The 14,559-nt window shown below is 36.2% G+C and overlaps 2 protein-coding genes across 2 annotated transcripts; one reads left to right on the top strand and one right to left on the bottom strand.

Moving 5' to 3' along the window:
- Window positions 1-39: 39 nt before the first annotated feature.
- Window positions 40-3,296, top strand: slc7a6os (solute carrier family 7 member 6 opposite strand). The gene is made up of 5 exons (XM_067442662.1): window positions 40-393; window positions 911-1,225; window positions 1,969-2,175; window positions 2,488-2,620; window positions 2,788-3,296. Exons 1-5 carry the CDS (start codon window positions 199-201, stop codon window positions 2,919-2,921), a joined length of 984 nt encoding a protein of 327 aa, XP_067298763.1. The 5' UTR covers window positions 40-198; the 3' UTR covers window positions 2,922-3,296.
- Window positions 3,297-13,818, bottom strand: slc7a6 (solute carrier family 7 member 6). The gene is made up of 10 exons (XM_067442653.1): window positions 13,601-13,818; window positions 10,442-10,988; window positions 9,820-9,945; window positions 8,399-8,543; window positions 8,169-8,292; window positions 7,984-8,087; window positions 7,155-7,251; window positions 6,754-6,903; window positions 5,600-5,783; window positions 3,297-4,536 (listed from the first exon to the last, which is right to left on the bottom strand). The coding sequence occupies exons 2-10, from the start codon at window positions 10,926-10,928 to the stop codon at window positions 4,469-4,471; spliced, it is 1,485 nt and encodes a 494-aa protein (XP_067298754.1). The 5' UTR covers window positions 10,929-10,988; window positions 13,601-13,818; the 3' UTR covers window positions 3,297-4,468.
- Between the last annotated feature and the right edge of the window lie 741 nt (window positions 13,819-14,559).

Raw genomic sequence — 14,559 nt, 5'->3', positions numbered from 1 at the left:
TCCACGCCGCAGCGTGGCGCTACTGTTCCTCAATTTCATGGCCATTAAAGAGAAAACCGCCAAAGGAGAAAAAACGAGTGAAAAGGAAGAAAGAAAGGCTGTAGCGCAGGTTGTTGTTGTCACTGGCTAGCTCGTGTATTTGTTTGTCTGCCATCTGAAATCTCTCTGTGGCGACACAACAGACGTGTCTTTACCGAAATGGACCCGAGCACGACCATTCTGCGGGTGAAGAGGAAGAGAGGTACTGATCCAGCGGACGCGCTGCTCCTGGCCTGTAAGCGGATCCGTCCGGAGGCCACGGCAACTCAACCCAGCGATGAAAGTGAACCAGAACCACAGGAGCCTAAGATTGAGAACTCTGTGTTCAAACTAGTAGCCACCGTGGTGTCACAGGTAATGAATAAATGGCAACTGCTTTGCCGTTAGGAGAAACGAACTCTAGTGGTCTGTGAGATTGTATTGTTTTCGGTGGTCATTGATGACGTAACGACGTCATGACTTGCCAGCGCACAAGTCAATGCGCTTGTCAAAAAAAAAAATCATCATTAGTTTGTTTTTACCTTGTTTGTTACATGTGAGGTTTGTGTAGATACTCTTTAATGTTCTCCTGAATGTTTTTGTACAGTATAATTTCGGTTTCCCTAATAAAATGAAAAATGTGCTTTAAAAAAGGATGCAACGGTGTTTGAAATGGTAAAATTACACGTTTATACTTATTACTCATTGTACACAATAGATGGATTGGTAGATAAATATGAAATTTCTGTGGTTAAATCTATATAGTCATAATAGATTCTTGTCAGTTTCAATATCTGGCTATATATATATATATATATATATATATATATATATATATATATATAATATAATATATATATATATATACACAATACACTCTTTATTTTTATAGGATGCTCCGGTACAACCACATGTCCGCGAGGCTCTGGCACGGCCTCGTCTGGCCCATCATGCCTTGCGGCCATCACAAGGAAGCACTCAGAGGATCATTGGTGATCTTCGCAGTGTCAAATGGAGCACCAGGCGAGAGGAACGGTACCGGATCCTGTCCAGCCACCGGGCCGGACTGCCAACAGAGCCTACACCTGCAAGTGGAGAAGAGGAGAACAACGACAGCCAAACAGAGAACAGTGACAGCATGTCTTTGGGAGACGTTCAAGTGTTTGATATTGTGCATGAGGATGAGGATGTCAAGGTGCCTGGCAAGGTAAGACAAAACATTTTATACATCAGTTTCTGTTAATAGAGAGAAAATTACAAAACCGCAAACAAATGTACTTTAAGAAGCCCTCATTCTTCTTAATATATTATTATTGTTCATTTTAGAAGTTTGAACACTATTTATATTGCTATTTTCAACATTTAACAATGGTAAAATCATCAAAAAGTTAAAGGTTGTTCTTATTAATATGTATTGCTAATCTTATATTATTAATAATAATAACAACATTCTACTAGTATCCAGCCTTAGTCTGACCTTTTTTTCAGCCAACTTTCACACAAAAATGAAAGTTGTCATTATTTACTCACCGTCATGTTCCAAACCTGTATTATTTTTGTTAATCTTAGGAACACAAATTAAGATTTTTTTAAAAATCTGATCCAGTTCTGTACTCATCGTCTGTACATCCCATGCAACTACTTTGATCCTTTAAAACATTTATAAAGAGATTGTAAAACTAATCCATATGAATTGAGTGGTTTAGTCTATTTTAGCTTTTATTTTGATATAAGTAATTAATGACACAATAAACATTTTTGGGAGAACTAACTGCTAACAGCTGTAACGACTTCTTAAACCTCATTGAATGTATGTTTTGGCTGTTTACTTGTACAATCAATTTCTTTTAAGTCCATTAATTAAGACTGGCCTACAAAAGTAATTGTCATAAGCTGACTTTTTATCCTCTTAACAAAATGACAAAAAATTTAAATTGTATTTTTCCTCAGACTGTTGTGTCTGACCCGGAGACAATCCTGTGTAACTCTATGAAGATGATTCGTGAGAAGCTGAGTGTGTCGGGAGATGGATTTGGGATTGAACATCGAGAGAAAGAGGACGATTATGTGTATGACTTGTACTACCAAGAGACGACCACACCAGGCTGGATCCAAGACATTCTGTCTGTCAGACCCTACACACAAGAGGGAGAGCTGGTAAGTTGCTGTCTTTCTTTATATCTATCTATCTATCTATCTATCTATCTATCATATATATTGTTTAAATCCTAAATGTGTATGTATGTGTGTGTATATATATATATATATATATATATATATATATATATATATATATATATATATATATATATATATATATATATATATATATATATATATATATATATATATAGCTTTAATTTGTCTTGTTTAAAAATAACCCTGGTTAGGTGTATTTTATCTGTGCACAAACTCAAGAAACTCGTGTTTCTTTTTTCTCTCTCTCTCGCTCTCTCTCTAAATACACAGGTTCCTGATGAAGTGGCCTGGGAGGAAGAGGTGTATGAAGATGAAGATGATGAGAACGCTGAAGCCAACTGGAGAAATGAATACCCAGATGAGAGCAGTGAGGGTGACAGTGATGCAGAGGAGCGATATGGAGGTCATACACCAAAGCAGTTATATTTGCTTTATTTCTGAATCTTTTTTTTTTTTAAACTCTCATCTAGCCCTGGATATTGTGACATGATATTTAAAAAAAAGAAAAAGGCTTCGAGTGCTTAATCAAATGGTATATCATAAAATATTGAATGTATTTTTTTGGTACAGGTTTCTGGAGTGAAGAGCACTCGTACAGCAGGAGGAGCTGGGAATGCTACCGGCAAGAAATGATGCAGGAGTTGGACAAAGACAAAGAGGAGGGCGATGACGAGGAGGAACGAGAGTATAACGATTCTGACTGAGAGCCTCTGTGTGTTGTAACAAGCATGAGAGAGGCCATTTTTACTGACGTGTGTTGAGTGAAGCTGTATGTTCTTCTGTCAAAAGTGAATGTGTGTGGTAGCCCATGTGTGTGTACTTGTGTGGGTTGCTTTGAATTGCGCGTTAGTGAGATGAGTGATTTACTATTTGCAATATTTTGCGATTGTTTGATGTGAAGATAGTATGGGGAGAAAATGGTGACATTTTGAGTTTGTGTAAGTGTGGGGTGCTTTGTGTTGTCAGTTATGTGTGTAGTGTTTGTACGTTTCGCCGTCTCCAAAGGGGTGAAAAACAAAATACCTGTAAATATGTAGATGTGTATAAAAAAAATAAAGACTTCAGAATTAAACTGAAAATCTCATTAATCATTTATTTAAACAGTTTATATGTGGTAGAAAAGTTTTATTGATATTCTTTGAAATAAATTAATAGACTTGAATACTTGTACATTTAAGGAAAATAAAAATAGTTTGAAAGCTGTTCAGTGCGTAACATGCTACAAGGTAAACATTTATTAGAATGACCTGCTTAAAGCACTTCTGACATCCTGAGTTGGGATTTTCACAAATAAAAAACAATTTATTGCTTGTTTGGCTGATGGACATTTAAATTTTTTACACAAACTGAATGATTCAAGAACATTATTCATGACACTTAGTATTGTAAATGGAGGATATTAATTGAAAATTGTGTTTTCAGCCAGTTTAAATCTGGAATCTGAAGTGAACAGAATGAGTATACAGATAATAAAGATCCAAACTTAGAACCAAAGTACTTACAAGATTGAGTCGACAAATGTTTCCAGCACATTTGATGTACACTTCATCTTTATTCTTACCTAGCCTCTTCCACAAGTGTAAGTGATGCTTCGTTACATGTACAGCAGCATAGCAGCAGATTTGAACGTTCAGCTGTTTACAATCACCTTTTCCCTAAAAAAAAAACTGTTAAGGCATCTGGGCATTTATACAGGACTGACCTCTGGCAACACCCAAAACACTCCAAATACTATAAAGAAATGACATTCGTGCAAAAGTAAATCACGAAGAGGAAGATAAAAAAATCTTTTGCTTAAAAATGTGTATAAATTAATTGACAAATTGTAAAGACTTTTAAAATAAAAGCATGTTTTTAAAAATAAATAAAGGGGAGAAAAAAAGTGTTACATAAACACATAAATAATCATTCTTGGCCATGTTCATAATGGCACACAAACCACTGCATCCTGATCACGTCCTCATTTATCTGAGAGGAATACAGATGGTGTTTGCAACATGAGCGTGCTGGTTCCATTATAAACCTTTAAAATGGCCTTCATTTTCATGCCATATGGTTCATAAGGTCGTATTCCAAATGTCGCAGTGCACCGTGACCTTAACACACCTAACAACAAAGAAAAAGAAGTATCCAAACGCAGTGACATTAGGAGTGCATCTGTGTCATTAAAAAGCGTGGAAGATCTTTTTCCCTTATGTCCAGATATTGGTTTCCTCTTCCTGAACCAGTGGGTTTGAGGGGTGCTAGTGTTCTAATCAGCCGTGTCCATCTCAGTGAGCACACAAAAGCATGTGAACTGGGTGAAACGGGTGATGGCACCTGCGCAAGGGAGACACACATTAAAGTCCCCATGAAATCCAAATTGACAAATCAATAATATTTGTATATTTATTATAAATGATTTATCTGTGTACATCATTTTTTTATGTATGTGCCCTAATTTAATCAAAATAACTTCCCCTCCCTCTGTGACAGGGACAAACTGTCACTTACGCTGCATCCCAATTCGTATACTACCTGTCCTAAATAGTATTCGAAAATAGAATTAGTACATACCAAATTGTAGTATGATGAAAAGAGTATTACAAAGATAACCGGTTGGTCTACTATTTCCAGGTTAGAATTGCACAATCTAATGCAGAATCTAACAGCTGATATTGACCACAACTCATTACGAGCTGGACAAAGATTCGATTAGAACTACAAATGCAGATAAAGTGTTAAAAAACTACAAACATGATGGATATGCGAGTCTGATGGTTAAGTAGAGAGGTTTAGATTAAGGGGCTTGAGTGATCAATTATCAGTATTTAACCTGACGAAAAGATATTTATTCAGTGTTGTCCAAATTATATTTCACCTCAAATGTACGTGCTTTTTCTTCACTAAAAGAGTACATACTTTTAGGTCATAGCTATCTTAGCTATCAAAATCCAGTGTTCGGCACTTTGCGGACGTGAGTTTTTGTTGTAGATGTCTGTCTTTAAAAAAAAAAAAAAAAAAATTGTTGTGTATTGTGCTAATTAATTGAGATTTCTTACAGCTCTTACAGGTTTTTGGCCTTGTCTGTTCCGTTGCTTCTATTACTCTCCCCTTTTTTGTAAGTAGCTTTGGATAAAAGCGTCTGCTAAATGATTAAATGTAAATGTAAATGTAAATGTAGTATAAGTAGACAAACTGGGATGCAGCATTACATGAGATCACAGGAATAATCGCAGAAGCTGTTTCACTAGAATACACTTTACAATAGGAAGACAAGATTATCGCAACTTCCGTTTCATGCCGACTTTGAATACAATTAGTGCCACTATCATTCTGGCTGTAAATCCATGCAATTAAATTACAAATTAAAAGTTTTAGTGCTAAAAGCTATGGTACTTACTTAGTAGTTTAGTGATGATAGGTGGGCGCTTAGACTCTGGAAGATAGATACCCAGGAAGTAAACAGGAACTCCAGAGAGGGCAATAGCAATTCCAATGAGTGAGTTGAGTGTGTCAGAATAAAGTGGCACAGCCACCAGGAACACAACACACATGCAGAAGATGATAGGATACACCAGACTCAGCTGATCACACACAAACATGAAAGAGAAAAGAGGAAGACAACATTTTAATTTACATTCATGTGACTTTTTAAACTGCACCTGATTTCTCCTTTTTTTCCCCCCATTGTTATGCTGACGATACTCAGCTCTATATTTGTTCACGCCCTGATGCGTTATCAGTTCACAAGATAAACGGAATGCTGATATAAAAAAATTGGATACCACAACAGTTTAATTCAAGATCGTTCGTTTGTTCGGCCCATTTCAAGCAAACTTCGCTCAGAGTCTTAAACTGAAGAAAGTGGCAATTACAACTGTACTCCTGCAAGCAGTAAGTAGCGATTTTATCTACTTATTGACTGTTTAAACAATTTCCGATTAAAGCTGCTGTCCGTAACTTTTTTTGTGTTCAAGATTTACAAATATTATATAATGAGAATGTGCAACATGAATCCATTTTCCAAACCGTGTTTTTGTCTTACCCTTAATCATTATGGTACACTTATAATAAGTATTTATATTGGGACTATTTCAGGCCAGACTGGTAGGTACCGCTGCGGAGGAGCACAGTCGCTGCGTGATCCGCCATAGACATAAACAGAGAGAAGTAGCTCTGGCTACAATGTTCTTCCGCAAGATACATGCAGTTCTATTTATTTACCACTACAGTGCAAAAAGTTACGGACTGCAGCTTTAAATTAAAAGTTTCTTAGAGAGACAGCATTGTCTAGATAACACAAGATGCTAGTACAGTAACAATATGAAAGACCCCGTAACATACAATACTAAATTGTGTGTCTAATGACAAAGGTTAATATTAAATTCTGAGTGGCCTTGTAGGGCAGCGAAGCATTCTGGGAATTGTTGTCTTTTCTCAGTCTAAAAAGCACCAAATTAAAATATAATTTCACATTTCTACTACACCCAATTTAAATACGGGTTCATCTTCCCAGTGCTGAAGTACCCCTTTAAGTTATTTAAGTTGCCTCACCTTCAGTGGTCGGGGCCTGTCTGGCTCTTTCCAACGAAGATAGATCTGCCCGGCAATGGACAGGCCAACGAAAAACCAGTAACTGAAGCTGTAATAGTTAATCAGCTGGAAAACATCCTCCACTGCAAGGTAGATCAGAGCCATGGCACACTGCAGACAGAAAGCACAACCTTGGTTACTTGATCCACTAGATGGAGACAGAAAACCTCAAATGTGACTGAGATGCTACAATTACACATATTTAAAGAACAAACTGTAGTATATAATAGAAAGATTAAAAATGTATACATAAAATATATACATTTTTAATACTTAAAAAAAGAAGACAAAAAGGGTCACAGAAAAAAAAGAGAATGTTAAGATGCATTTGGCAATAAAAAGTGTAGCTGAATTCTACTTGCATTAAATAGCAGTGCAGGAACTGGTGTGAATCTCTGTACGTGAATCATGGACAAAGCATCTGGAAGTTGACCTTCTCGAGCTCCCACGAAGAACAACCTGCAGCAGATAAAATTAAATTATAACATAAAAAATACAAACTTCATTATTTAAGCTAGTTACCACAGGTAACATTTCTTATTTTAAATTTAGATTAACTTGAGGTTCTAAAATAACTAAAACTGAAAGGAAGGGAAAAAAACAGACATTAAAAAGGGGTGCGGGGGGCAGATTGGACAAAACCACCACAAAAACACTAAAAACGTATACTGAATTTGCACTGCACTTAATCAAAGTACTGAGAAATTTAATTGATTATGCAAACAAAATGCATAAAACCAAAAAACATCAGACAAAAAGATTGAAAATGGGTTCTTCAAAGCATTTGAATTCCCATCAGCACTGCATAGATTCTCAACACTCCCCAGAATTTCTCAACACTCCTCAGATCCCATTATCTTACATATGGAATAGTGGCAGGCACCCCACATAGTCATTACCAGAAAGCAGATCCAGATGGTGTGAGCAATTGAGTAGCTCCCTATAAAAACCACAGGAGCTGAAATAAGCTTTGTTCCTCCTCCTGGAGGTTAACACCAGTCATTAAGAATAAACTTGAGGAACAAAACAGAGGTTCAAGTGGAATAATTAAACCATAAAGCCAGTGCAGTTGTACAGGACCATTTTCAACAGATAATACCAACACAATCTCTTGGTCTCTTTTTAGACCAAATAGAAAGAACACAAGTTATATTCTGGATGATGGCATTAGAAATAAAGCTTTAGACTGACCTAGATGCAGCAATGATGGAAGCATTAAGACCTCCATAACATGATAAAGCAACCGCAATGGGGATGGTCCAACTCATCACTCCCAGGGTGCGGTCTGCAAACGTCTGTGGGACAATTAGGAAATATTAGCTGTTAGATTAGAGACTCCACTAACATTATGAAAACACAGACGTCTATGAACTCACCACAGCAACAGCATCACTGGCAAGGATAGCACTCATGTCGAGCACAGCGTAGTAGGCCACGTTTGTGAGGATGTAGATGATCGTAACGATCGGCATGGAGATCCCAATGGCGAGGGGAAGGTTCCTGAGACACGCATGAACAGATGTGTTATCTTATCAATACCTATTTTTACATGCTTGCGCGTTCACAACAGGGACAGGAAAGGGTCAAGTCCATCTCAAAGAAGTACCTTTCAGGGTTCTTAATCTCTTCCGTGACAAAGTTAAGAGTGTCCCAGCCGGAGTACGAGAAAAGAGCCGAGTATAATGCCAGAGCGATATTTCCTGGGTCACGAGACGAGCCTTGGAAAGAATCCTCAAAGTTCATTGTAAAACCTGTGTGGAAAACATTACAAAAGTACTGTGCTTAGCGGCTCTTTAAAATCAACATATGTGCACACAAGTATTGCTAATTGTTTTATATATATATATATATATATATATATATATGACACTGTATTCATCCATTCACTGGCACTGTAAATTTTGAATGCTCTTTCTCTGCCATTATTTTGCCTAGGTTTCTTGCCTCTTGAACTGCTCAAATCAAACGGGTGCGCACACGTGGGCAGATCCTGTAGCGAAAGTGGTGGTAGCCATGGTAGCGAGAGAGAGTGGCAGTCGCTCAAGCCAATCAATTGTTTCGGCCCGAACGAAAATAATGAGAGGTGTTTATTGCTGATTAAAAAGTCAAGAGTCACTCAATTTTTATACTCTCCTTTTTAGAGTACTTACATTTTAATTATGTATTGACATATAAAGAAAGTTTAAATAAATTTGGACAAAAGTGTTATAGATCATTCCGAGCTACCCTACCTTTAAGACCTCTTTCAAAGTTTAAGATGTTTTTTGAAATACTTTTTTCTTTATTAGGAATTTTTTTTGTTAATTTTAAGACTAAACGCCCACATTTTTATGAATTTTCTTAGAATTTTGTCACTAGGAGCTACTCTTTGCATTATTTTCTTTTATGAATATGGGCCCTGGTCAAAAGGCTATTTTTATCTCTAGTCCCTGGATAGAATGTTGAAGTCACCCTAAGAACAAATACAAAATGAAAAGACACTTCAAGAGCTGTATTGAAAAAACTTTTTAGACCGCATTTACAATAAATGTTTATTAGTGTGAACTGTCTCTGTTAAATAATTGAATAAAATAAAAAATAAACTAGCCAATGGGTAAAACCAGAATTAATTTTAACCATAAAGGTGAATTTTTGAGTTCACTATATATATATTATATTAATAATAATAATAATAATTCTGTCCTTATTTACTATTTACGCTATTGTCCAAACCTGTATACCTTTATTTCCCCTTGCAGAGCACAAAATAATTTTAAAGAATGCTGGTAACCAAACAGTTTTGATTACCACTGACTTCCATTGAATGAATGGAGGAGGGAAAAAAGAAAGTCAGGTTGGGACATGAGGGTGAAACAAAAAGTATGAAAGACTTTTTTGGGGGTGAACTATCCATTTAAACGGATTCAAAACCCACAAGAGATCAACATCTGGCTCATAAAAAAACAAATAAAACATTTGCAAAAAAAAATCTTTATAAGGTGACTGATTGTGTAAAGTCAAATACATAGATTTTTTTTTTTTTTTTACCTTGGCACAGTTTCACTATCCCTGTGATGATAATGACAATGAGGGCCAGCACTTTGGCGTAAGTGAAGACATCCTGCACCCTGGTACCCCACTTGACATAAGCAGCATTGATAAAGGTCAGCAGGCCTGAAATATGATGAATAGTAAGCATGTTAGAATGCTGACATAATTACTCTGAAAACTTAGTTGAATGCACAATGAATGAAAACAATGGTTACTCCCTAAAGACAAATTATAGGATATCAATTAAAGTATTAACACAACATGACTGGATTAGTGGGGCGGAGTAAAAGTTTGGTGGTATTCATGGCAACAGTAATGTTTCCTTAATTTAGAGAGGCATGTCTAATGAGGCTGCTGAAGGTATCCAAGTGAAACAGATAGCAAGAAAGGCACCACAGAAACAGAAGAATGGGCTCCATGAACTCAAAAACTAGTTATTCATTAACTGCCCCATGACATTTTTAAAGTTAGACCTTAATGGGTCTCAGCAGCTTATCAGCTATATGAGTGAGAAAACAGAGAAAGGAAGAACAGTGGATTGAGAAAGACAATAAAACATTTTAAGAATGTGGAAAAACAAGGGTGCAGAGCAACAGTACGGTATGTACACGCTACTCACAGATACAGGCCGCAGCAATAAGTCGAGAAGCAGAATACGGTGGCTCGCAGGTGGGGAAGAGCGGCTGAACCAAGTAGTTGGCAAAGGTGATGGCAATAACAGCCTGACCCGTGGGTTCGATGATGAGCAGCGATGTCCACAGACGTATGAACGCTATGAAGCCTCCAAAAGACTCCAGGATGTAGGCGTAGCTGGCGCCAGATTTAGTGATTGTCGTGCCCAACTCGGCGTAACAGAGAGCACCCACCACTGAAAAGATGCCACCGATGGCCCAGATAACTAGAGACAGTCCATAGGAGGCGCTGTAGATGAGAACGCCCTTTGGTGACACAAATATGCCTGAGCCAATCATGTTCCCTACGATGAGGCTGATGCCGTTCAGGAGAGAGATTTCCTTTTTGAGCTGCATGCTCTCTTTGGGTTTTGTAAGGGTTGCAAGACCCTCAGTCTGGCCATTCAGCTGTTTGGATTCGGTGTCGTTCTCCATCCTGTTCCACAGATGTACGTGTTGGTGCTCGGAGATGGAAGCGGCCCTCGTCGGCCTTATCTAATTAGACAGAGAAGACAAACCAGAAAAACAGAAAAGTTATATTGGGAACCAAATGCACAATCTGTCATTTACTTACCCTCACGTCATTCCAAACCTGCTTGACTTTCTTTCTTCTGTGGAACACATTCAATAGTTTTTTTTTTTTTAAATGTCTCAGTGTTTTTTCTGTCCATACAGTGAAAGTCAATAGGGCAGTGTAGTTATTGTTAAATAAAAGTTAAAACTATTAAAAATAAATGATTTAATTGAAATAAAAGGTGAAACGTTCAAATATAAATATGAATGACTTAATATTGGAAATGTTGCCTTTACAGTTAACTGAAATAAGTTTAAGTAAATACTAAAAACCTTAAGCATATACTAATACTAAACTAATACTAAAATACTTAAGTAAATCCAAAACTGAAATAAAGATAAAGATTTTTAAAAAATAACATTCAAATACAAAATGTATAATTAAACAGAATATATAAAAATGAAAACCAATTTTATTTTATTTTTGATAAATATTTTAATAGTATAAACAAAAGTAATACTAAAATAACACTGCAATGGTGTTCAGTGTTGTTTTGGACTCCACTAACTGTCAGTGTATGGGCAATGACAATTCCCCAAAGAAACATTCTTCAAAACACCTTCTTTTGTGTTCCACTGAAGAAAGAAAGTCATACAAGTTTTGAAGACATGAGGGTGAATAAATTACATTGGTAATCAATGTAATTTACCACACATAATTAAAAAGTCACATCCGGCCTGCAATGTCTAGTGATGGTGTGAAGTCAGTAGGTCACTGCTCATTGTGAGCATACATAGTATAATACATACATGCAAAATGTGCTGTAATGGACGAAAAGCGAGTGTGAAGATTGCATCACTGGGATTACGTCAACAAGAAAGTATTTCTTCGGTCAAAGTAACATTTCACAATCGGTCTCCCAAACAGAATCTGAAAAATTAACATGTGCATGTTAACATGCAACTTTAATCATGTGTTCAATCAGGGTCTATATGGGTTTCTAAATGAGTAAAAAAAAAAAATTCACACGTTTAGTCCTGGCTTGCTGTTTTTTGACCCTCTATAAATGATTAAGCACAACATGTTGCTGTCACCTCTGCTACTGTGGAGAGCTGATAGCACATTCCTCTGACTATTTGGCTTGAACCACTCACTTACTTTCACAACATTTATCCTTGTAAAACGACCATTACCCTAAGTGTGTTGGAAAAGCAACGGTCCACCCTTGCTTGCCTATCAAACCGAGGGCATATCATTTTTAATAATACGTAATAAACCAGCGTACAATTGATAAACAAGCACTGATTAAATTTTTCCCAAATTCTCCCCAGAGAGTTTTCCTTCCCTGAGGCTTGTTTCCCATCCTCAAAGATGGTTCCCAGAAGTGGAAAATGCACAAACACATCTGCACTCATGACACATCAGTTTACAGTAGTAAAGGGTAGTCCACAGTCATTGCCTTGGAAACTCAATGACATTATTTTAGATTTGACTTTGAATGAGCCTAGGGCTTGCTGTGGGAACCTGTCTTGCTTTTGATTGATGCTCTTGATGTTTTCCTCTTAATGTGCACTTATCTGTTCCATACAGACTGATAAGCACAAGATAATATGTTTAACCCTAAACCCGCACAATCACATGTGAATATTTAAAATGGAAGTAGGCTATAAATGTTATTTTTATAAACACTTTAATAATAAACACTCAGTAAACTGACTGTACTGTACGTCTATCACTTACAGTCTCATTGTCATTCATGTCTAGGTCCATGATAATAACTCATTTAAAGTTGTTTGTTATTAGTCTTTTTTATTTGTTGTATTTACACATAATTTATTTTCATTAACTTGCACTATACTTAAGAAATTGCTCATTTTGGCAGGACATACAGAAGCTCATTTTTAAAATACACTTAAAAACAACAACAACAACAACTTGGCACCCTGCGATCAAAACAAGTTCATATTTGGCAACCCTCTTTGTTACAACAAGACGCACATAATAAGTATCGCGTTAAATAAAAGAAAGAACAGGCTTTCTACCATACGATATTACACGTCTTAAGCTGACACACAAAATAAAGAAATATATAAAAAAAACATAAGTTTCTGAAACTGCATTACGAGACCTTAAAGTGAGTTTATCCCCTCAAGCATATCAGCTGTTCAACAAAACAACCCTATCAGCGTGTTTAAAACGCGTCTGTAGGTTAACTGAGTAAGATTTTGGAGTGATTCGATAATTAATAAAGCTCTTATACATTACTTGTTCAGTAAGTATCTGTCATTATGAATGACTTGAAAACATGTAAAGCATTTTGTAATCGAGATGAGATGAGACGCGACATCCTGTTTTTCTAAACGTCGGGCAGCAGAATATGAGACATGACCACTGCGTCATTTTAACGCACATTCTTCTATTTGCACACTTCTTTGCAATGAACATTTTGAAAACAATCAACTCGGCTGTTTGGAAGAAATAAGTAAAATGGAATTAAAACGGACAGTTGTTTTTGCTGATTTAACATAACCTGTTCGGTCCTTCTTATTCCTATTCTTTAAGCGTAAAGATAAAAACACAAACATATGCTTACCTTGTCGTGTCCTTTCTTTATCGTCTTTGTCTAACTGTTAACATTAACAGACACAGCAGCATCTTTCTACAGCAGGGTCCCCGATACACCATGGGCAAGCTGCCAAAGAAAGTCACGTGATACCGGTAAAATTTCTGTCACGTGGGTGTGTTTTTTGTGTGTGCAAATCATCAGAAAGATCAATCCGTAGAGCAAGCCCATTTAGGTGCTGCCTTGCAGCCAAAAGTGACCTATTTAAAAGTAATGTGTTCGTGTGTGCGTTTAAGTTTCTGATTAACGATGGTCCACACCTGATATAATCCTTAAAGTGAGATAAGGTTTTGCTTCAGAGGAAAGGATACAAATAAAATAGCCTCATTAGTTTTTATTATTATTATAAAATGATCTTTATAATCTAAATTCTATTTTATTAACAATTCTGTTCTGTGTATTTAAAATGTAATTTATTCATTTGGTGGCAAAGCTGATTTGTGTCTCCAGTGTCACATGATCCGTCATTCTAATTATGCTGATTTGTTGATCAAGAATAATTTATTTGTATTATCGATGCTTAATAACATTGTGCTATACAACATTTTTCTGGAAACTTTTTTTTCAGGATTCTTTGATGAATAAAAAGTTCAACTGGACATAATTTATTTGAAATATAAATATTTGTAAAATTTTAAATGCCTTTGCTGTCATCAATTTAATGCATCCTTCCTGGATAGAAGTATTAATTTCTTGCAAAAAAATCTTTTAAGTTTATAATGTATGTAAGCATATTTGTATAAGGGAATGAGTATTTCAGGTCATGTGAATGGTTACTATTACTGGTACTCTTAATTACATTTTACCTTCACTACTTAATTTTAAATAGCCGTGTGTTGTGTTGTAAAAACAATGTTGGACTTAGCAATACAAAAGCTCCATGTAGTTTATTATATGACCCAATAGCATTCATTGTTCATAATAATTAT

This window comes from Pseudorasbora parva, chromosome 1 (genome assembly GCF_024679245.1).
Source record: "Pseudorasbora parva isolate DD20220531a chromosome 1, ASM2467924v1, whole genome shotgun sequence".
NCBI lineage: Eukaryota > Metazoa > Chordata > Actinopteri > Cypriniformes > Gobionidae > Pseudorasbora > Pseudorasbora parva.
Note: the sequence above shows the minus strand (reverse complement) of the source record. Positions and strands in the feature narration are given on the sequence as shown.